The sequence below is a fragment of the Nanorana parkeri genome, unplaced genomic scaffold (genome assembly GCF_000935625.1).
Source record: "Nanorana parkeri isolate BGI_ZX_2015 unplaced genomic scaffold, ASM93562v1 scaffold77, whole genome shotgun sequence".
In the NCBI taxonomy this organism is placed as follows: domain Eukaryota; kingdom Metazoa; phylum Chordata; class Amphibia; order Anura; family Dicroglossidae; genus Nanorana; species Nanorana parkeri.
The window spans coordinates 1,579,668-1,604,565 of NW_017306345.1; the positions used below are offsets into that span (position 1 = coordinate 1,579,668).

General features: G+C 42.1%; 2 protein-coding genes across 3 annotated transcripts in view; one reads left to right on the forward strand and one right to left on the reverse strand.

The window, feature by feature from the left end:
* Positions 1 to 1,898: 1,898 nt before the first annotated feature.
* Positions 1,899 to 20,559, reverse strand: SARS (seryl-tRNA synthetase). 2 transcript variants are annotated; one of them, XM_018576827.1, is made up of 11 exons: positions 20,333 to 20,559; positions 18,381 to 18,451; positions 17,230 to 17,310; positions 13,341 to 13,499; positions 10,856 to 10,999; positions 8,818 to 8,973; positions 7,813 to 8,034; positions 4,618 to 4,747; positions 2,835 to 2,992; positions 2,553 to 2,682; positions 1,899 to 2,279 (listed from the first exon to the last, which is right to left on the reverse strand). In XM_018576827.1, exons 1-11 carry the CDS (start codon positions 20,466 to 20,468, stop codon positions 2,131 to 2,133), a joined length of 1,536 nt encoding a protein of 511 aa, XP_018432329.1. In that variant the 5' UTR covers positions 20,469 to 20,559; the 3' UTR covers positions 1,899 to 2,130. The 2 variants fall into 2 exon arrangements, with proteins under 2 accessions (XP_018432329.1, XP_018432328.1); XM_018576826.1 differs by having other exon boundaries at positions 2,760 to 2,992.
* A 67-nt stretch (positions 20,560 to 20,626) lies between these two features.
* Positions 20,627 to 24,898, forward strand: part of NARFL (nuclear prelamin A recognition factor like) — a 17,632-nt gene continuing 13,360 nt past the window's right edge. The window contains exons 1-3 of the mRNA XM_018576828.1: positions 20,627 to 20,713; positions 22,105 to 22,200; positions 24,360 to 24,503. Coding sequence (XP_018432330.1) covers positions 20,648 to 20,713; positions 22,105 to 22,200; positions 24,360 to 24,503 — 306 coding nt within the window. The 5' untranslated portion in view covers positions 20,627 to 20,647. The remainder of the gene's footprint in view (positions 20,714 to 22,104; positions 22,201 to 24,359; positions 24,504 to 24,898) is intronic.

Sequence of the window (24,898 nt, forward strand, 5' to 3'; positions counted from 1 at the left end):
TGGTGACTCAGGAATCCAGTTTTTAGTTCAGTGTATTAAAGGACTTTGATTGATGAGCTCTCAAAGCTTTTTGTTACTTCGACAAATCTTTATACCACTTTCCCCACATCTTCCAATTGTAACAAATGGGTGCCAATACACCTTACAGTAATCGAAATAGTTCTGGTTGTCATCTTGAACATGGGTTTAGTCTGAAAGTTTGGAATGTGCCACAAATAGGCCTCTAGCTCCATCCCTACCACTCCTACTTTTTCAGCAATGATACAGAGAGACCAGATTGAATCATTGTGCTGCTTCTTACATTTCCAACACAATTCACAGTGTCCCCAAACATGATCGTCTCTTCAAATTACAGCCACTCATTTCTGTTTTTATTCAGCCAATTTTCATCAATATAGATCCCAGGCAAAAAAGTTTCTATAGATAAAGCGGCTAACGCATTTCGAAAGCAGAATTCATACCTTTCAAGCAGGTTGGGGTTAAAATTTACAAATTGGGTGACTGACCAACGTATGTTTGCCTTCTAAAATATCTGTTAAGAGACTACCAAGAAAATATAGGTAGAAGCTCATGCACTCTTTGTTCCACAAAGGCTTCCACCTGGATATAGATACTGCTACACCAATGTGCAGCTTTTTACATGGTGCAAACACGAGAGAGCATGTAGGATCATAAGGAAAATCTGCACAGATATGCCACAACAGCTGGCGAGATAACTTATTGATGTACCTTGCTGTAGAGGTTATCAGCAAGAGGAACTGCTGGTCATCAAGTTTACCAACTGGAAAACCATACATATGCTGACAACCATGCACCCGGATGGCTCAATGACTAATGTAATGTGAGCAAGTGTCACCCAAGCAAAAAGCTCTGTCAATAAATTCAAGTGCATAGGTGGGGATGAACTATCTGACAAGGTCTTTCAGTCTAACCTGATAAAGAGGAACCTAAGGACCTGGTATTAAAAAGGTTGCAATATACCTTACCCAGGTGACCCTCCACAACTTAATTGTGCTCTATAAAAAAAAAAAAATCCTCCAGTAATGAGTTTTCTAAAGTGCCAGGAAAAATGATTAAGCATCCTATGCTTCAGTGAGACCCCAGACATCCTGTAGAGTAAAAGGTGCCCACACACCTTGCGATAATCGCGGGAAATCCAGCGATCGTACGATTATCACAAGGTGTGTGGAAGGCGTGCGACCTCTGCTACTGTAAGGTCGCACGACTTTTAACTTACGGACATGTTCGAAAACCCACCGAGAATCGTACGATTGTAATGGCAATAGAGAAGGATGTGCAACCAATTACCATTGTACGACCCGTCCATCCAATACAGGCCTTTTCATCCACCCTTGTAACAAAATCTATCACAATGTCACCCATTTTTTTTTTTTTTAAACTGGTCTGTTTTTCAAAAGGGGGTAATTTAGGGGGGGACTTTATAGTGCTGTTCTCACTTTTGATTGTTATAACTGGCGTTTGTGCAATACATCAGAGTGCTGGCTGGCTTTGTAAACAAAGGGATTTCTTTTGGCTCCAGCGCGGAAGTCTATTCGAATCATAATGTTTCACCACATTCAGTAGGTAGTATGAGCATCTACTATGCTAAAGAGTACAAACTGAAAACAAATAATCTGCAAAACCTTGGATAGTATCTCAGCATTGGTTTAATAATGAAATATGAGAGTATAATCTGGTCTAAAAGGAAAGCCCAGGAGCTGTCTAAAAATGTATTTTACTCTTGCCCTTTTAAAATGGTAAGAAGTCATAGAACTGATACTTCCATGAGCTAGGAAAGAATAAAAAAAAAAAAAAAAAAAAAAGTACAAAAGCTAATTTTCCAATCAAGAACTGTAACATGAACACAGTTTCACAGCCTGCTTTATTTTTTTTCCCCCTTTTTAAATATATATTTAGGAGTACATTTGATTCCACTTTGCCTCTGTAATAACCCCTGAATTAAAACAGTCCAACTGTTCTTTGTTGTAAGCAGAAGCAGACTAGAGAGCGTAAATAATATTACAGGAGTACATGAAAATGACATAGGCCCAATAATTTAATGGTCAGTTGTATGTCGGTAGGCTGATAGGATTCGTGCATTGGAATAAAATGATGGAAGTTATCCTAACATTATGCACTATTGACTTCCATTTTCTGCATCTTGGAGTCTAGTTCACTGTTTTGGCTTTTTTTCCCACCTTCTTGCTGTTTCTTTAGTTTTTTTGTTAGTTCTATATCAATTGGAGCTGGCTTGACAAATTTTATTATATCCTTGTATCCTGTAGAGAGAGAGAAAAAGAAAAAAGTTTTGATTAAAGAGACGGCTCCAAATTACAGGCGATTGTTGCAGCTTGAGGTTTTTTGGGTTTTGTTTTTACACCAGTCAAGTGCATGTTATGACTAGGGCAAGTGGGATACTAAAGAGGCAAACCTATTCATCTAATAAGACTAACAGCATGATCATTTCACTAATACAAATATAAAATGATATAAAATGATCAATGTTGGAATCAGATTTTAAGATCTAAAAGAATGGCGATAGTTATACTGACCAGCAGGCATGAAATCCCTGAGTTTTTCTGGTACAATTATTCCTTCTTCAGTCTGATAATTCTCCAGGATTGCACAGATGGTTCGTGTTGTAGCACACATAGTAGCATTTAACATATGCACAAAGTCAGCCTGCAACATACAAGACAATGCAATATGTTAGAAGCTTTACTAATTATGTTTAATATTAGTATTGGCGTGTTTTAGACGTTCCATATCTTAATTGCAGCTCGAGCTTCAGCATAGAGACCAAACAGCTGACTAAAATGAGCCCATTGCTTTACCTTATCCATCATCTTTTTTGTTTGTCCATAACGGATGCGCAGCCTTCGCGCCTGATAGTCGGTGCAGTTTGAACAAGACACTAACTCTCTAAAGGCAGCAGAGCCAGGAAACCATGCTTCCAAGTCAAGCTTCTTACTGGCTGCATGATTTAAAGAACCTGTAAAAGGAAGAAAAGTCCTCATAACTATGCAGCATTTATAGCTTAAATAATGCTTTAGGATTTACACATATGGACATTCTATATTCAGCTCACTTCAGACACAAACAAAATGTATATTTGCTAAATGGTTCACATAACCACAATAAGCGGGCTGTAAAGGAGTGTCAGAAAAGTGCCATGACTACTTCTCTTTATATTTGCTCAGCAACTCAGATAGCTTTGAAGTCAAAGCATCAGAATGACAGAGAACCAGCATTTTCAAAATGAGAGTCATCCATAATAAAGTTACCGTACTTTAACTGCAGTCTTTTTTTTTTTAACCAGTTAACAGCTGTAAATATATGGGGTACTATGCACAGCCATAATCTTTGACCTGTCTTTCATGAGCAGCTTATCGGTCACTGGCAGTGCCCCACAGAGTGAGTGATAGCATTATAACCTAAACTCTGCATGAGATGGAATCCCTTTCTTTAAGACTTTCGAAACAGACTGACAAAAATATAGGTAAAATGGCAATAAACCCCAAACAGTTATACATTAAAGTGGACCTGAACTCAAAAAGTGAATGTTTGCTGTGTTATGGGGAACATTTAGAAATGTTAATTGCGCCTAAGCAGTTCCCTGAAAGATTTACCCTTAGTCTTCCTCCTTTAAAATAACATTGCATTTCCTGGTATGCGAGTGAGTCTAGGCGCTCCTATACCAACAGCCACATAGCTGTATATGTGCCGTGTGAGATCTAAGGTGCTGCTGTCTATGACTGCTTATCTTAGGAGATTTGAAACAACATTTGGTCAGGTCACTACTGTTTTGCTCACTGTTTTTCTGGCTGGAGGTCCTGACGTGAAGTTAAACCCTGCCCCTATCAAGATGGCCACCTCCACACAGAGGCACAGTGCAGAATGGCATGACAGGTCAGTAATGCGGAAAGGATCAGCTGCAGGGAGACTACAAGCAATAATGCCGCCTAGTTATTTGCACACTGTCCTTTTAGGCACAGCTTTCAGAGTTCAGTCCCTCTTTAAAGTAAATTCTCTAATGCAGGCATTAGCAGTCATCCTGATCACTAGGAAATGTATTGTATATGATATGAAAGTTAGCAAATTTAAAATGTGAAGAAACAATCACACTAAATAAAAAAGGTAGTAAATCAGAGTCTCACATGGGGAGAGAAAAGGATTTTTGGATGACTGGATCTTTTCTTAATGACAAAATGGATGGCAGGGTTTTGTATAAAATATCAACAATCTTGCTGGAATGAATACTACCACATGCAAGGATAAACCTTGGAATTCTGTACTATATAGCCCTAAACCATTTTTGGAATACTACATGTAAAATGCATTGTTGAATCTGCATGGATACAAGATATGTTGAGAAGTTCTAGAAAACATTTGAGAGGATGGTAAATCTCGGCCTAGTGCAATCCTTCCCTCTCTCATCTCCACCCCTTCTATGCAGCCAGGGATCCTAGGAAGTTTCACCTGCATGGCCCACCTCCATTACCTTGCCTTTCTATATGCAGTAGTTGTGCCTTCTGGTGTCCAAACATTAGGGCTCCCAAAGTTTCCTTGACAGAATTTAATTTAGCAGGAACTGGGGAAAGGTAAAAGCATGCATACCTGAAACAATGTTAACTATGCGGTAGGGGATGCCCAAGGTTTGGTAAAATCCTTCTGCTGAACTAATCATCTCATCAAACAATTCCCAGGACTTGTTATCATGAGGAGAGGCAAATATAAACTGCTCAATCTAAAATGAAGAAAAAAAGAAACATTTCAAAAAACAAACTAGATGACAGGTAGTGGTTTACTAAAATATTTCAATGTCACATACTCTTAGTTTTCACAATTCACAACCGGTTAGTGGGGGGAGAAAGTAAGCAAGTATTATGCATGGGTGTGTTATAAAAGGGACTAAGTAACACTATACTCGGGAGATACATCTTAAGGCATTCATGTACCCCAACTATTAACAAAAATGTATCTTATTTGTATATCACTCAGCAGAATTATTGCTGTCTTGTTTAAATACTAAACAAAGCTGTGTCTAAGAAACAAAAATAAAGGCAGCTGATCTTTTACCAACATTTTGTATGCACAATATAGAAAAGACCAACAAAACGATAGATGGACACCCTCCTGCAGGCCAGTTAACTTTCATATAATTAAAGTGACACTAAACTCAGGAGTTAAACCTTCAAAATGGATTCAAGTATCTTAAATATGAACCACAATGTATCTTATGTGTGTATCACTCAGCTGTAGATCCTCAAATCATCTCTGAATTGGTGCTGACACTGGCCTTCCTGCTGGAGGGTGGCTACGTTTGTTCTCCATGGTCCCTGTGTGTGTTGTAAACTAGCCACTGCTCCAAACTCACTCCTGTGATAAGACTACAATCTCACGTTTAGTTTACCAATTTGTACTGGAGTTACAGTCATCATGGGAGGGATGAAAGTAGTCACTCGCACTCCATGATATTAAAGTAAATGCTGTTTATTGACTGAGATAACACACATCTCCTTAGCGACGTTTCGAGACCATGCGGCCCCGTCCTCAGGCAAACATTGACTTTAATATCATCGAGTGCGAGTGACTACTTTCATCTATCTACATTTCACGGAGGCATCCGTTGTCACCACTGCACCCACCCAGTTGGATTTGGGTTTTCGTCCGGTCAGGAGTGCGATGGGACAGGAGGATTAAGTATCGTGGGAGAGGGAGCTACTCTACAACACACACACACGGGGACCATGGGGAACAAAAGCAACCACCCTCCAGAAGGAAGGACAGTGTCAGCATGAATTCAGAGATGATTTGAGGCTCTACAGCTGAGTGATACACAAATAAGATTTGTTATTAGTTGGAGGTACTTTAATGCATTTTTAAGATTTACCGCCTGAGTTTAGTGTCACTTCACATACACCTGTACTGTAAAATAAGATGGCTCAGTAGTGATACAAAGAGCTATATGGAGAATGCACTCCAGAGAGGGAAAGATTAACCACTTGCTGACCAAGTGTACCACCCCCTTCCCATTCAGGCCATTTTTTAGTATTCAGCGCTGCGGTACTTTGACTGACATTTATTCCGTCATGCAGCGCTGTACTGAAATTAATTTTATACCCTTTTTTGGGGGACAGATGGAGCTTTCTTTTGGTGGTATTTATTCACCACTGGGGGTTTTATTTTTTACTACATTTAAGAAAAATTACTGAAAATTTTGAAAACATTTTTTTACATTATGTTAGGAAACAATTATTACCCAATTATTTTGGTTAAATATAATAGACGGGTCACGTCGGTTAAATAAACCTCAAACCTGTCAAGCTTAAAAATTGCGCGTTTCCGCGAAAATGCCACAAACTACCATACCCAAAATTGACCATAGGTGACGCTTTAAAAGCTTTTACCGCTCATCAGTTTCGTGTTATCAGTGATTGATGGCCCTAAAATTATTGCTCTCACTGCGACGTTATGTAACATGTGCGGTGTAATGGGCGCAATGGTTGTTTTCGCAGGTATGTGCACCTGACACATGCGCGTATGTATGGGTGGGGACTTTAAAAAATGTTTTTTGTTATTCTTTTTTATGTGTAACTTAAACATTTTTTGGAAAATAATTTTCTTTCCTAGTTTTTTTCCCCCCACTTAACTTTATTGCGATCACAGAGGGGGCTAGGAAACCCCCCTATGTGACAGGTCCTCTTTATGGAGACATTCGGGGTCCTAGGTGACCCCGAATGTCACCTAGGACCCCCCTGAAGAAGCAGAGATCTGCTTCATCAGCTTCACTCCAGCATCTGAAGCTGGTGAGTGACACGAGAATGCATCGTATGTAATATACATCACTTCCGCATTTTGACACCGGAGAGGGGACCAGAGGGAGATCGTGTACTGATCTCCCTCTCATCCCGTGAGAGAAGCGCTATACTGGTCCCAGGCTCGCACCGGGCACAGCGGAGCCCGGGACCACCGTGACAACGGGAGGGGGACACACACACACGGGCCGGCAGCTTATACAAGCGATCCGTATGTTAACAGGCATAGCTGCCTGTTTTTAAATGTTGTGTCTTTCCTGCTTGCGCACGGCTAACCGGCCGTGCGCATCCAGGAAGCGGTCGGCCGGCCGGGTAGCGGTTAAAATAATGCAATGAGCACACCACTAAAGAAGCAGACAGCAATATCGGACATAGGACCCCACCACCATCCTACTCTATCCAAAACTGAATGGAGTTCCACTTTACCATTAAGTTGGTAATACACTTAGATTTTTTGTTTTTACTCAGTCTGTGTGGATTCATTTATTTCCCAATGGGCTTTTGTACTTTGAAAGTGGCCAGTATGCCACTGTCAGAATACCTGAACAATGACTGCAGCTGGTTGGCTATAGTCACTGTTCGGCCGAGAATTTTTCACCTGGCTCCTCCTTGGATTTTCTGATTGAAGGGTGGTGGGCAGAAGGCTGCTGACAGGGCCACCCACTGAGTGAATGTCCACTGGTTCATTTCGCAAAAGGGTGAAGAGTCTGGAGAAGTGAACAATCTAGGACAACATAGCTAAAGTGGAAAGTGAGCTGAATGGGCCAATTTTTCTAAATCAGCTATGTTGTCCTAGATTGTTCACTTCTCCAAACTCTTCACCCTTTTGTGAATAGCCCTGTAAGTGTATGGTCAGCTTTAGCTGTCACGTCAGTTCTATGACCAGATAAGACCAACTGGTTTGTAGCCTTGTGTTTTTATCTATTCAGAGAACTCTGAAATGAACTCTAGCATGCTTACACTTTAGGGTGATATTGCAATAAGGTTTGAATACCTTTTCAAACTGATGCACTCTGAAGATTCCTCGTGTATCTCTTCCATGGGAGCCCACTTCCTGTCGGAAGCAAGTGGATATACCTGCATAACGGATGGGCAAGTCCTCGGGCTTTAACCATTCCTCACGATGTAAAGCAGCAATTGGTTGTTCTGATGTTGCAATCAGGTACTTTTCATCAATGGAATTATCATCAGATTTTTCGCTACCCTTCCCAATCACCTAAAAAAAAAGGAAATCAAAACAATAGCTATAGAGGTCTTTAAGGAATTGGTAACTGAATATATTAAAATTGAACCTGCTAGTCTAGTCATGGCTAGGGGCCAATTTTTGTAACAAGTTACTTGTAACAGATAAGGAAAAGTTACATTCTAGATGCAATTCAAAAACCAGAATAATACATCACTTGTTATTAATTTCAGTAACATTCATAGCCAGGGCATATACACAATATAAAGAGTTACACGTATTCAACATCTAAGCCCCCAAAAATAATAAATACAAATTTAAATATATTCACAGTATTGGTGATTTGGAGTCTCTGTGGTTACCCCACTTGATGCAGGTCTTTATCAACATTTACACGATATGAAGGTATTTTGTGATATGCAAGAGTTATTACTCTTGTTTTTTTGTAGCACCAGGTACTGTACAAAATAGGACTAAGAAACACATGGTGTGCCTATGTAAAGAGACTAGGACTGGTATCAGTGTTTAGCAATATTAATGAACATGAAGTACAATGACAGATGCTACTTTCCATAATTATTTTACTATGGCACAGCACAAACTTACTTTGCCTGACGGCTGTTGCAAGGCACCATTTGGCTTAGTACACCGAATTTACACTGGGGGCTGAATAATTCTTAATAAAAACACTTTTGTGCATCAAAATAAAAAAAAAGGGGAAATAATGCAGATAAACAGAACAATAAAAAACACCACAAATATCATTTTCTGTAGGTATAAAAGTACAGACAACGTAGATGGTGGGTAGTAGCATACCTTATACAACTCATCATCAAACTGGCTTAGCTGAGCTACTTCCTGCATGACTTCTTTCCTCATGAAGAATGGGGTGTATATGGGTGTATAACCTTTCCCTGCTAGAGTCTGAAGTGCACACTGGATAATGGCTTGCTCCAAAAATACAAGTGGACCCTGTAAAGACAGAGAAATAATAATGCAGACCTTAAGGAAGCATACCAACAAGAAACGTAATGCAATTCATACTGATAACATTTTGTTATCAGTATGAGCACATTCCAGTAAAAATAAAGACAGAACTGAAAACAAAATCCTAAAAAAGGACATACAGCACATTTCTAAATGTATCCCTGCAACATGGAAGGCAGTGGTAAGTGACAGATTAGTGATGCAGGGATACATTCAGAAATGTGAGTATGTCCTTTAGGATTTTTTTTTCAGTTCTGTCTGTCCTGTGCATCACCAAGCTGAATATAAGGGATGCACAGATACTAGTATTGGTGCCGGTGCCGAGTATTTTGGCGAGTACTTGTACTCGCCCAAATGCTCTGATGCCTAGCTTGATACTGCCTAGCATGATACTTCCGGTATCAGGAAGCCGGGCAGCGACTCATTACACGCTGCCCAGCTTCCTGATTGGCCAGGAAGCTGGCTCCATGCTCCCTCGTCACTTGCAACGAGGGAGCACGGAGCCAGCTTTCCGGGCCAATTTAGGAAGTCGGGCAGCGTGTAATGACTCGCTGCCCGGCTTCCTGATTGGCCAGTTTCCTGACCAATCAGGAAGCCAGGTGCCCTGTAATGACACAACACTCGGCTTTCTGATTGGCAGGGAAGCCAGCTTCATGCTCCCTCATCACCTCATGCTGAGGGAGCATGGAGCCGGCTTCCCAGCCAATCAGGAAGCCGGGAACCGCGTCATTTCACAGCGCCCGGCTTCCTGATTGGCCACAAAGCCAGCTCCATGTTTTCTCTTCATCTAGTGACGAGGAAGCATGGAGAAGGCTTCCCCGCTAATCGGGAACCGGGTGGCGAGTCTTTAAACGCCGCCCGACTAATCAGGTGAGTCATTAGGACTATCGGTATCGGCGAGTAAGAGAAAAAAAAATATTGGTACTAGATACCGAAAAACCGGTATTAGTGCATCCCTACTGAATAACCTCATTACACTAGAGGGGTGGGTGCCTACATGGCACATGCATGTCACATCCCTTGGCTCTGCCAGTACCCCAGATTTTTGATCACAGGGTATTTAAAGCAGTGGGGTGGGGTTCTGCCTTCCATTAAAAAAAAAAAAAAAACCAGGAGGCCTAGGCAGGTACAATGTACCCCCTGCATGCATTTCAAAGCTTCATTTTCAGTCCTGATTGAAGTGTACTTTTTCCGCAAGTCAAAGTTAATAAACGTAAATAAACTTAAAATGACAGTACATCTTACATGAAAGAAGTATAGAGGCCATCATGGCTGTCAACTGCCTGGCTGTACTGGATTTTGTACTTTTGAGTCACAAAGCCAGAACAAGAAAGCTGTAAGGCTCCATCCACACATAGTGGAAGCTTTTTCCGCGTTAACATACGCGCAGATTCCACACGTTTGCGGCTATTACTATAGCTAGAACGTGCGTAATGCACCCATAAAATCGTGCATGGGCTATTTTGCGGGGCACGTGGTTTAGTACTGCGTGGCCGCTGCAATAGTCTGAATAATGCACATTGCAATGCATAGTTTTGTTTTTTTATGTATTCGTACGGCCGAATATGTGCAGAACACCACTTGTGTGAATGGAGCCCAAGTCAGTGTCAGAAAAGCATTGAATTTCCTTAAGTGCTGAATGTGAACATCAGCATAGGAACAGCATGTGGCAGACAACAAACAGAGGAGAGGTCAGAAATAGCAGCTTACATAGTTATTTAATAAAACGTTTGCTTTTAAAATAGCCTAAAATTATTCCGAGCGTGAATTCACTTTAGTGAATATAAAAGCACTGTGCTGTTCAGTTGGATGCATGTTCCATGAGAACTCCCCAAATGAGCCTTTTTGCTGCCGATGTGGTACCTACCTTCAGGAAATAGCCTCTGCTGCCAGCAACCACTGCACCTTTGTCTCCTTCATAACCATCCACCATAACCACAAGATCCACATGAGAGTACTTCTTTTTAACTTCACAGTCTCCCCATGTGCGCTCCACTTTGTTGTCATTGTCCTAGACATAGCAATGTCAGAAATCCAGAAGAGAGCATTGTAATACATAATAAATGAAGAAGGCAACAAGATTTACAAATACATTTTCTCTTTTTTCTAAAGAGGAAAAACAAACAAGGTATTCACATACCTACCTGTCGTTCTACTTACTTCTGTCAGCTAGTGATGCAAAAGCAGTTCTCAACCAGGTTCACCATTTCATTTTCCCTGGACCAAGAACTAGGTCTATCCAAAACTGCTTGTTTTGGTCTAGGGTCTAAAATAAAAAAAAAATAAAAAAAGGGATACACTCACAAATCCTTGATTCTGCGGAGGTCACCGCTCACCTCTCTCCCCCTACACACCGACTCGGGGAATGTCCCTCCGTGTTCTCATGTTCAACGCAAGTCAGTGGACTTGTATTAAACATGAGGACGGCAGCAGGGCTTAGACCGCCGGAGCCTGGAGGAGAGGAGGCTGTGGGGACCAGTGTAGTAGCCAGGTGGGATCAAGGATCAGGCGAGTATATCTTTTTTTTATTTTGGACCCTAGACCAAAACGAGCAGCTTACCTCTGCCCTACTGCAAGGGTTATTTTGTTCTTCTTTAACCTCTTGCCGTCCGTACGGACGGTGGACTCGCATCGGCTTTTTTTTTCCTGCACGCTCACGGGCAGAAAAAACTTGCCTGTTCTTTACAGCCGTTACCGGCTGTTTGACATACATATGATTGGCGGCTCTATAGCCTGCCGATTGTATGTATGTGCTGGCTGGCTGCGAGCCCCCCTCCCCGACCTTCAACCCTGGGATCCGCTAGCACATCTGCGGCCCGGGACCGGCTCGGGAGGGCGTCAGGAGAAAGATGGGTCGGAGGTCAGCATCTTCCTCCTTGTTGATCTCCCTCCGTACTGTGAATGCAGAAGTGATGTGTAATACAATCGCATTCACCTGTCAGTCATTTGGCTGCTATAGTCAGAGAGAAGAAGCAGATCTCTGCTTCATCAGCTTCTTCGGGGGTCCCCAGGTGACATTAGGGGTCCTAGAGACCTGTCAGTGTGCATTTGCTATTATATAGGGAGATTGCTATCCCCATATGTGATAGCAATAACAATAAGTGTAAAAAAAGTTTAAAAAACCTCCCCAAAAATTTTAAGTCCCCCAACCCCCACGTTTACGCACATATAAACGTAAATGGTCGATGCGCCAGCGTGCGAAAATGACAATTGCGCTACACATGTTACATATCGTCGCGAACATCGCAGTGAGAGCAATAATTTTAGGGTCATCAATCACTGATAACACTAAACTGATGAGCGGTAAAAGCTTTTAAAGCGTCGCCTATGGCCAATTTTGGGTATTGTAGTTTTGTGAGGTTTCGCACGCGGGTTCAATTTTAAGGCTTGGCATGCTTGGTGTCCATTTACCCAACGTGACCCTGTCTCTTATATTTTAGCAAAAAATTGGGTAATAAAAGTTTTATCATTTAATTTAGGGGAAACTTTTTTTTTCCCGGTAATTTTTCCTTAATATATTAAAAAATAAAAACATTAGTGGTGATTAAATACCACCAAAAGAAAGCTATTTCTGTCCCCAAAAAAATGGTATAAAATTCATTTCAGTACAGCGCTGCATGACTGAATAAATGTCAGTCAAAGTACTGCAGCGCTGAATAATGAAAAATGGCCTGGACAGGAAAGGGGTTTAACACAGCGGACTTCAAGTGGTTAAGAATTCAGAGCTCAGCCAGAAATTAGAAAAGGAGATAAAGCCAAACATTTGTGTGGATTCACTTCTCTTTTGGGTCACAGGAGTACATTTACTAATGTACTCCTATGACCCAAGGTCAGAAGATAGCCAGCTAGTGCTCACTATATGCTGACAGCTCAGAGCTGTGCTGCAGCTGGGAAGAATTTTCGGGATCCTCCGGGGTTGGCTAAGTGAAAGCTGGGCCTGCCTCTTTAGAGCCAGATCCAGCTGTGATCACCCCTGTCCTCTGTCTGTCCCTCCGGAGAGGGGAGGGAGGAATCTCTGTGGGGGGCAGCGACTGACAGTCACCACTCTCTGCAGGGAGAGGAGACCATGAGCTGAGCGATCAGCAGTTCCATGATTGCTCATCTCTCAATATAGAGTCGATTGCAGTGTCCCATGCCAGCTCTAAGCAGTGGGGAGAGTACATTTTTACAGGCACACACTGGATTAAAAGCTTAATTGCTAAGCAACCATCATTTAAACATGAAGCCACATAATAATGAAGACCTCAGCATTACCAATTAAGACAACAGGACTTCCAAAGTCTCTGTATATATACAAATTATCCCAACATTGACCTTTTTAAAACAATTACTAATGAAAACAAAGTTAATACCTCATCATTACTGATTGGTACAGTTGCGTGTAGCAGGTTTCCTATTTCTCGAAGGCTTTCGAACCTCTCAGTCTCTAAACACAAACGTTCTTTGTCCGTTTCTGCAATTTTCTCATCTATCAGGACTCGTAGTTTCTTAATCTGTGTTACTGATAATGTCTGTATTGGACAAGATCAACATTATTAAAGAAAATAAACATAGTAATTATGAAAATAAGCAGTAATTATTTTTTGGACCTTAAAATACACATTAATATAGATTTTAACATCACGCTGGTTATCAGGCAAATAACCTATCAGCATGGTGCATGCTTCAAAATATAGCAGCCACAAGACCGCTATAAACACAACTTCTGTCTTTGCAGGGCTATGGCTATGGCTATGAAAGGGGAGAAGTCTGTAAGGTCACAGCATAATCATGGACCTCAACTCCCTTGCTCATCACCTACTGTGTGGGTAACTCTCATCCATAAAGAATTATAAGGAGTGGGCAGATCTGACAAGGTGGATGAGCTAACTAGAAGCACACTGCAAGTCAGCAGTGTTGTGTAGTCAGAATGTGGAAGCACATGTAGCAGGCTGAAATCGCTTCCACATTAACTGGACTATGTAGTCACATCACCCTTTCTTCCCAGGAAGAGGATGGCAAGATCAACAGGTATTTCTAAAAGGTGCCCATACACCTTACAACCATCGCACGACTTTCATCTTGCGATGGTTGTAAGATAATGAAAAATTAGTACAATCTGTCCATTTTGGACAGGCAGATCGTACTTGCGATCATCCCCTCAGCGGGGAGGGCTTCCGATGATTGCAGTGCTGAGCGGGCAGTGTGTGCAATGCCATTCGGCATTGGTCTCCCGAGAACGCCACTAACCTGCCGAAAATCGTACAATTCTCAGCGGGTTTTCAGGCGTGCTCGGGAGACAAAAGGCGTGCGACCGTACAGTAGAAACGGTCGCACGCCTTCCATACACCTGCCGATTATCGTACAAACACGGGACCACCCGCGATTATTGTTCGATAATCGGCAGGTGTATGGGCATCTATACACTTGTCACCCAAGCAATAAGAAAAACTTGCTACAGTAAAATGAAAAAAAGAAAAAGGGAACCATTTTAAAGACAGTTACATTTTTGGGTTCACAAACACTAATAGCTAGCTACAAATCACTGGTGTGCCATGTTCATCATCAGCTGCACTGAATTAAGTGTGTATCTACTGAAGGCAGTTATTCTATAGCAAGCTTCAGACTTTAAAAAAAAGTCAGTGACTAAGCTACAATCCCTGCGACATAGTGGTTACAATTTATTCCTTCTTAGGAACAAAACTACTAAGAAGGGAGATTCTGCGACGTTTAAAAATGCCCTTGAGTGGCATATCCCTAGTCTATTACTTCAAGTTAAACCGATATATACTGTTGAAGGGTTTCAGAAGTAATAAAACCTTTCAGGGCCAATATTTTCTATTTATTCACTACAGGAGAAAAACAATGTCATATAGTAAAATGATAAAAAAATAAAAATAAATTAGACTTCCAATTGTTTAACAGCTTTGTTAATATACCATAGGTATCTTAGTGTTTTCCTTCATTGAGAAACTGATTGACAAGACAAACCCTGCTGAATTCTGGGTACAGTATTAAAAAAGGAACTCCAAAGGAGGTTTTACCTCTTTGGTGCCCTTTCCAAGATACATCCCTGTGAATACAGAGCTGCCATTGCAACAGTACCATAAACCGACTACTTCTGGTCCATGCTCATTACCAAAATTGAAATAGCTGGCCTCACAGACTTTCAATGTGCCAAATACCTCCAGTAAAATAATATGCAGGGACTGAAAAGAGTGCTGCTGTACTGAACGTTCACTTACTGTACCATGTGCAGTCCCTTCCATTAAAATATGCAGTCCTTAATTAAAAGAAAAAAACTACGGCCAAACCACTTTTTTAGCTATGGTTCTCTTTTGGGTCACAGGAGTACATTTACTAATGTCCCCCTGTGACCCCGAGTCAGCATACAGCGGGCTACTGCTCGCTATATGCTGACAGTGCAGAGCTGCACTGCAGCTGGGAAAAGATACTGACAATATGGTCGAGATTCACCCTGCTGCCTGATTGACAGCTGGCTCTGCCTCTCTTCAGCCAGAGCCAGGTGTGCTTGCCTTCTACCTTGTCTGTCCCTCCAATGAGCGCTGGAGGAACACAGGGAGAGGGGAGGGGGAATCATTACCGACGGAGAAGACCGTGAGCTGAGTAATCAGCGGTTTGTGATCGCTCAATTCTCGAGCTATACAGCCAGTGGGTGACATCTGCAGTGCTACAGGCAGGCTCAAAATATTGGCAAGAGGTTTTTTATTACTCTCCCAATAGTTCTCCTTTAAAAATAGCAGATTATCTGAAATAGAATGCAATTAAAATAACTAAATGCACTTCTCAGAATCAGGATGTTTCCCTTTCCATATGATACGATTTGAGTTTGAGTTGAGGTTCCTGTGTAGCCAAGCAGTTTAAGTAAACAAAAACGATAGAGCTGGTTATTTCAGGAAGTAAAACTGCTGGAAAAAGCAAAGCAAATGAGCCAACAAAACGCTTGCAAGTCTTTCTCTGCTACTAAGGAAACCATATTTACTGCATCTCTGATAACATAACTGTACCACAAAATGCACGTTCTCTTCTATTTCAGTAAATTCTCAGTGTTGCTTTATACTAACCCTTGCTGGTGAAATCCTATTGAATGCAGTCAAAAGATTTGACATTTTTAATTTAATGTGTGAGGCTGTATAATGTATCATTATGTAGCACCATGTAGCTGCTTTAGAGTTGTACTATAGTAACTATGGACAAGACCCAAGGTCCCTAGCCAGCTTATTGTTAATACAGAACATTGTTATTGCATATGAGAACATACTCACACTCAGAATTTCTGCAGTTAACTGGTCTACATCCTGGGCATTTTCTGGGAGTTTGTCGCTGTTACCAACAGGCTCTTTCTTCTACAATGGCAGAAAACCCACAAAGCACTTTTAAAAACAAATACGTTTCCTTTATTATTTGATTACAAGGCTCTCTTGCCATTTCCCCAAATTAAATAACATCACACATTTTCTCTCTATACAAGGAAACAGTGCAAAGCACTTTTTATGTGCACAGTAACCTTACCAATCAATTATACCAGTGTGGTGTCATAACTAAAGCATTCATTTTGGGGTCAGAATCAAGGCTTCGTGAACTTTTAGGCCTTATTCACACCAAGCGCGTTCCAGGAGCAGAGCAGTTACAGACCGGATCAAAACTGCGTCCAATGTATTCCAATGGTATTTGGGGCTCTAGTTCACAACGCAGCATTCAGTTCCAGAGCATGTAAAAAAACTGCAGCTAGCCCTATTTTACCTGCTCTGGAACACATGCTAACGCATCAAAAATGCATGCAAACGCCCTAGAACGCACTGAAAGCCCATTCTAAAACTTTAAATATTATTATTATTATTTTTTTTTTTACCAAAGAGCTGGTTATTTCAGGAAGTAAAACTGCTGGAAAAAGCAAAGCAAATGAGCCAACAAAACGCTTGCAAGTCTTTCTCTGCTACTAAGGAAACCATATTTACTGCATCTCTGATAACATAACTGTACCACAAAATGCACGTTCTCTTCTATTTCAGTAAATTCTCAGTGTTGCTTTATACTAACCCTTGCTGGTGAAATCCTATTGAATGCAGTCAAAAGATTTGACATTTTTAATTTAATGTGTGAGGCTGTATAATGTATCATTATGTAGCACCATGTAGCTGCTTTAGAGTTGTACTATAGTAACTATGGACAAGACCCAAGGTCCCTAGCCAGCTTATTGTTAATACAGAACATTGTTATTGCATATGAGAACATACTCACACTCAGAATTTCTGCAGTTAACTGGTCTACATCCTGGGCATTTTCTGGGAGTTTGTCGCTGTTACCAACAGGCTCTTTCTTCTACAATGGCAGAAAACCCACAAAGCACTTTTAAAAACAAATACGTTTCCTTTATTATTTGATTACAAGGCTCTCTTGCCATTTCCCCAAATTAAATAACATCACACATTTTCTCTCTATACAAGGAAACAGTGCAAAGCACTTTTTATGTGCACAGTAACCTTACCAATCAATTATACCAGTGTGGTGTCATAACTAAAGCATTCATTTTGGGGTCAGAATCAAGGCTTCGTGAACTTTTAGGCCTTATTCACACCAAGCGCGTTCCAGGAGCAGAGCAGTTACAGACCGGATCAAAACTGCGTCCAATGTATTCCAATGGTATTTGGGGCTCTAGTTCACAACGCAGCATTCAGTTCCAGAGCATGTAAAAAAACTGCAGCTAGCCCTATTTTACCTGCTCTGGAACACATGCTAACGCATCAAAAATGCATGCAAACGCCCTAGAACGCACTGAAAGCCCATTCTAAAACTTTAAATATTATTATTATTATTTTTTTTTTTACCAAAAACTGTCCGGAACACATCAAAAACGCGGCAGAACACACTGCACTGCGTGTGCAGAAACTCATGCAGATCTGGTCTGCGTTTGGTGTGAACAAGCCCTCAGAACAGTTATGTGGCATTTAGAAGTAGAGGATCCCAGTGCAGGAAGTGGGACTCTATGCAATCCGTGTCAGCATAGACTCAAAATAAACAATATTTCACACTTTTTTTTCCCCATTTGCATCAATACCTTGTACCAGAAAAATTGTTTAAGTGTCATTTTAAACAGAACAATTTTTGTTTAGCTACACTGGTCAAAACAGATTAAGCGGTTTTAAGCCACAGCCATCCAATTTGTGAAAAGAATGCCGCCTCAGAATTTAAAGATGGCTGCCGCAAAAACGATTGCATGGTGAAAATCCTGAAAATATGACTGTTGTTGTGGTCTGCAGCTGAAACACACTTATCTAGACATTTAAACTGTGATTTCTGGTCACATTAATGTGAAGCACTTTTCAGCACTACACCTCCAAAAGGACGAGAAGTTGTTAGTGGTTAAGGAGTTGTATTTGTTTTAGTTTTACCTTCATTTTTTCCCCAATAGTCTTGCTGCAGAGATTTTTCTGCTTGTTCAGGTTGTCTGTTTGGAACCTGCCTGTAAAACACAAAGATAACAGGAATGTAAATCAAAGCACAAAAAATACTATGAGAGCAATAATTCAGAACCATTTCAAAACAAAATCTGGGGATAAGCTGATTACAGACAATGGTCATGGCCACAGATCTTGTCTTCCAGCATCATAAAAGCAAGCTGCATATTGTCCCATTATGTGATGGGAACTTAGGATACAAGATGTGTGTGCCTGGCATTACTGCCTATGCTTTTCCTGTCCCCTTTCAAACATGAAGACAGTCCATCACTGGAGTGACTCTCCTTTTCAAACCAGAAATGTAAGACAAAGCTTTGTGTGTTTTCCAATGGTTCACAACTCAGCCACTGAGCCCCTTCTACTCTGACCCTGTAATCATGAAAAATTGGGATGTGCATAGGGGACTTCAGACCTCAGCAGACTCTCCTGGCTGACAGATCGCAGGAAGAATAGACTATTGGCTGGATTACTAAGTTCACGCTAAAACAAAAACAAACAGACTTCTCCGTTTATAACATCTGAGCAGGGAGGTGTCCCCTTTAGGGATATATTTTTATTATGTATGATTACAAATTAATTGTGTTACAACACACAGGAGCTCATGCGTATTAAAAACTGGAGCATCCCTTTAACGCAGTGGGTTGCACATAGTACTGGGTTTCATGCATACAAACTGCAGGAAAATAAGACAAACACTAGATGAAGTGTTTACACCCCCCAAAAAAAAACCCAACACAAACCCCCCCTAATCCATACACCCTGAAGCAACCACAAAAAAAATAAAATTTTGAAAAATAGAAAAGAATAAAGTACTGCTGAGATTTGTAGTCTTTTATAGAGGGTGCTATTCTGTATTGCTGCAATGCAGAATGGCACTTGCTATAGAGCACTACTAATACCAGCAGTACTTTATACAATATGTCCATCATTTGGGCTACAAATAATCAGTTTAGTGAATTATTTACCATCAACCCTTCTGGCTGGTCTTCAACTGTTTTCTGGTGGGGGAGGCTGCAGAAAAACACCCCAGTTTGTGTGTCGGAGACAGCGCGCCCGGCTGCTCAGACGGCTGCTTGCCAGGTCCTTACGGCCGAGGCCCCAGCACTGCCCCATGATGTGCCTGCAGGCTTTCGTTCCCTGGCTCCCTCCTCAGTATCCAGAGGCCCCCATCATTTCTGCACCGGGAGTGTTGAATCAGTATCCGGCTGTCCCCCTCCCATCTCTGCGCTGGGAGTATCAGATCGGTATGCATGGGCTGGCGGGCCCCCCCATCTGTCGGATCAATGGCCCCCCCAGGCACGGGCCCAGGTTCAGTTGCACTGGCGGGAGGTCTGCCTCTGGCAGGTGTGTTGCTGCCAGAATACCTGAACAGTGACTGTTTAGCCGAAAACGTACTGCCCCACATCTTCAATTTTCTGATCAGGTGAAAGGCTGCCAACAGTGAATGAATTTCAGCGGGTTCATCAAGACATTGGCTCAGTGTATGGACAACTTTACTACGCTTATTAAATGTTATTGTGGTCATTTTTTTTATACACATCCAGATTTCACTGCAATCCCCCCACACACCCGAAAAGAAATCCCTGAACCCATCCAGCAGCTTTGGAGCAATCCATGTCTACATCCAGTAAAAAGTGACAAAGCAGAGCACAGATGAGGTGTACTAGTGCAGGGTGGGTATGTTTAGCTGTCACCACGCCTCTGTAGCTTGCTTGCGGCAGGATTGCATCAGATGTCAGCTCAGCACATGGGGCTCCGGCTACAGCCGGTCTTCGCTCATGTGTGTATACATAGCTATATATGTATGGTCATTGTGGCCCATCCTGGATGTGGCTCTCACTCCCGCATTGTTATCAGATCCATGCATTGCCTGGCTAGTGACTCACATTTCCTCCATGCAGCGTCTGACTTGAGCACAGCATCCACCAAGCCTGGATCCTTAAACCTCTTCCTCTGGGTCTCCCGTATGAGCTCCGGGTTTCCTCCCTTGTCCTCGCGAAACAAGTCCAGATCCAGCACCATAGTGACAGCTGCAGACAACACGGAGCTTCCACTCTCCACCGAACCCAATGAAAGAACACAGGCCACCCAGGACAACGCGGGGTGACGTCACACGGCCATGTGACCGGCTGTGTAGGAAGGGGAGGTCCTCAGCAGGACCTCTGGCTCAGTTGTAAGGTCTATAGCCGCATTTTGAGGAGATGGCGTCTCATTTCAGTGGAGTGCTGCAGTTGACCGACCTGGATGATTATATCGGGCCCTCTCAGGTGTGCCAGTGCGATATAATGACCGAGAGTGACAACAGTGTCATAGTTCCGTCAGTGCTCCTGTACCAAGTGCAGAAAACAAAGTGAAGGACACGTGTATGTCACATGACATGTAGCAGGGGTGGCTGTGCGCAGGATTGGGGGAGCAACATAGCAGGTTGGGTGCACTGCTATGTGCAGTGCAGGCTTCCACTGCCTGCCCTCTGTTTTCATATACAGCTTGGCGTTTTCATACACAGTTATTTACAAAAGGGTGAAGAGTTTGGAGAAGTGAACAATCTAGGCCAGAATAGCCGATTTGGAAATATTCTCCTATTCAGCTCACTTTCCATTTCTGCTATGCTGTCCTAGATGGATCACTTCTCCTGCCTTCTCCAAACTGTTCACCCTTTTGTGAATAACCCTGTGAATATTAATCATTTTTATTCTAGTAGTTTTAAATGCTTGCCCTTTCAGATTACACAGGATGTGTTTAAGGATCACCATACACATTACAAAAACTGTTCAATCAACTTTAGATTAACCAAAACTATGTGACATGATGACCTACCTACCAAGTGCACCTAATACCTATAGATGTGTACAAGGGTATAGCACCTTCACCGATTTCATAGGAGTTACAAATTCACATGTATTTGTTTATTATACGTATGACGCCTGCCGGCTGACATTTTGGTAATGGACGCCGCCAGAGAGAGGAGGGGACGTTCACCCGGCGGGATGAGATATGCCGCTGGGTCCCCTCTTCTCTCCTGACACCGTCAGGCACTCGGTCCGTGACCAAGTGCCCGACTTTTCCTAGGGGGTGACACCAAAATGACTGTCAGTGGTGTCACTCCTCCAATGGTGGCACTGAGGTGCGGGCCGCACCCCCATTGTGACGCCACTGTTTGTAGCTCGTATTTTTTAGCACGGTAAAGCTCCACACAAGCCTGTCAAGTATGCGCTTCTATTTAGGGAGATCAGCACGTTGTGACCCTTTTTCCTATTCCTAATCGCGCTGATCTGCCCAAAAAAAGAAGCTTGTGTACCATTTTCCAGCGACCTGCTTTTTTCTCAGCGCAACGCTGTGCTGAGACCTTAAGGGGGACTATAGAAATCAATGTGATTTCTTGTGCGGAGCTTTTCCGTGCTGAAAAATACGAGCTACAAAGGCCCTGGTGTGAACGGGGACTTAAGGCTAGTTATGAATTGATGAGTGCGTTTGCCATTTGTTTCACTTGGATTAGGTGTGTCCGTAATACACACGTGTCACTGAGTATTTATGTTGAAGCTCACTTTAAGGAGTAATTGTTTTTCTGGTATATACATCTACTGTCCTTTGTTACACTAGCAGGCACATACTAATTTTTAATTTTGAAATAAAGTATATTATTTGTATCTCTCTATAGGATTGCATTAAACCAGTTAAAGTTGAAAAGAAACCTGGAAAAGCAGCAGCTAAGATCCGAATCGAAGATGATGGGAGCTATTTCCAGGTTAATGAGGTGAGCTCAGCTTGACTGAAACAATACAGGTATGACAGGGGTGCACAAATTAATATATAATTCAGGAGCCAGTCTGTCCAGTCCAGGAACCAGTAAGATTTTTTTGAGGCGCCTGCTCCTTTGACAACAACTAGAGCAAAACTCCATCTTTTATGCACCAGCTGTAAAATTTAAAGAGCACTGGTTACCTGGCTCCTCGGCTTTGTTCAGGTTTGTAGTACAGTGACAGTAAACTAATAGAAAAGCTACTGATCACTTCTAGTAGTGTTTCCCTGGTGTTCACCTATGCTCCTGTAAATCGATGGGGGAGCCCTCCGCACACCTTGCAGCAGTCCTGGCCAACAAGAAAGATGGTGCTCGTAGTGATAACCAAGGCAGAAAAACGTCACGTTTTCTGCCTTGAGGAAGGGACCCTGCGCGGTTCCGAAACGTTCGGCTTCTCCATCACTGTGACGTCTTTGTCCAATTAAAGGGACATATTTAACTTTATTACTGAGTGCTGGTGATCTGCTTTTTTGTTCAACCAAGGCTCCTGGACATGACAGCCTAATGTACGATCATATTTCTTTCTGCAGCTAATCTTTTCCCAATTACTGACTTACTATGCCTTCTGCCCTTTGTGTCTTTGTGAAGGCAGCCATCTTGCAAGAGGCCTCCAGCAATAGGAAAACAGTGAGCAGAGCAGTAGTGAGATTATTATTATACAGGAGTTATATAGCGCCAACAGTTTGCGCAGTGCTTTACAATATAAGGAAGACATTACAGTTAAAATACAAATCAAGACAAGATGGTAAGGCGGGCCCTGCCCGTGGGAGCCTGCAATCTAAAAGAGAAGGTCAAGTGATACATGAGGAGGTAGCTGTGTGGGGATGGATTATTTGAGAAAGTGATAGTTTCTGTGGTTAGATTGAGGTGGGATATGCTTCCCTGAAGAGGAGTCTTTAGGGATCTCCTAAAGGCAGACAGAGTAAGAGATAGCCGGACAGGTTGGGGTAAGGCGTTCCAAAGGTTGGGGGAGACTAGAGAAATCCTGGAGGTGAGAATGGGAATATTTGATGAGGGAGCTAGAGAGCAGGAGGTCTTGGGAGGAGCGGAGGGGACGGTTAGGGTGATCACATACCAGGAAGTGCACTTCTATTTTTTTAGGAGGAATTTCAAACAAACTGCACATTTTCGGGATAATGCTTAGGCACAATTAACCTAAATTTTTCCTATAACAAAGGAAATATTCACTGCTTGACTTCATATATAGGTCTCTATGAGACACAGCAGAATATGTTGTATCAATAAACAGAATGCATAAGTATGTTGTGCTTTTCAATCTAATTAAAAGCACCTCTGAGAGTGTCAGTGCATAGAATCATTACACAATCTATCTACTCCGTGTAGGTTGCAAATATATGAAATCACTGTACGGCACGATACAAACGATCCGGCGGCTGTACAGACGCCGGATCGCTTGTACATTACCAGCCATCGCTGGCTGTTAAAAGCGGTACCAAGAACATGGCTGCTGCAGCAGCCGTGTTCTTGTTTTAACCACTTTAACGGGCCACCGTCTATAGACGTATTGCGTCCCGGAAGTGGTTAAAGTTAATAAAAAAAGGATGTTTCAGATGCTAAAGGCCCATAATAAAGTGGACCTTTACCGATATCTATAAAATAAACAAACACACCTTTAGAAATGTTTAGTAATGACAATCTACAAACACATACTTCTAGATAATTGCAGGTTTTGGATTCTTTGCATACCTTAGTTCTCTTTTCTTCCCCAGTCTTCTGAGAGTGCCCATGGTTACTAAGGTTGGATTACTTGCTCTCCTTTTACTTCCTGGAACTCTGGCACATGTGACTAGACATGTGACCATGCACATCATCTCAGGGGAGGAAAATGCCTTTCACTGAGATGAGATTTCCCAGCAATGCTCTGCTAATTTAACCTTCCCAGGATGCAATGCTTTGGCATTTTTCCCTTTCAAAGCAGGAGGTGAATGCTCTGCAAGTGTAAATATTTCAGAATCAAAGCATTGTACACCTGACATGTCTGTTATTATTAATCATCATACATAGAGGGATGCATTGGTAGAATTCGATTTTTGAGTGTAAAGGTCCGCTGTAATCTTTCTGTATTTTATCTTTTTTTTTCCCTTGTTGTGCAGGATGGAGCTTCCCAAAGGCTAGAAAAAGCAAAGATTACACTGAACGATTGCTTGGCCTGTAGTGGCTGTGTCACCTCTGCGGAAAGCATATTGATTACCCAGCAAAGCCATGAAGAGTTGTACAAGATTCTAGCCCAGAACAAAGTAATCATTTTAGCTTTAATGAAGCCTGTACTCTGACTGTTATGTTGATCCAGTAGTTTCAGCAGTGATCTGGGTCAAGTATGTGGTGTAAAGATTCTGACTGCATGCTAATATTCCTGGTCAGTGGGCAGTAATAAAGCCAGAATTTACAAGAGGTCAGCAATGGCCTTTTTTTCTGGCTTTAGACTCTGCCAACAGGAGAGAACCATATAAGCTATATATTTCATCTGTGATTTTGCCAAGAGAACTTGAAAACATGCACCTTATTAAAGGAGAACTATGAGGTGAGTGCTTTTCACTCACCTCATAGTTCTAGCTGACCTGTGACAATGAGACTGTCACAGGTCGGCTCAGTAGATCGGGAGGTGAGCGAACACATACCGGCGTTCGCTCAC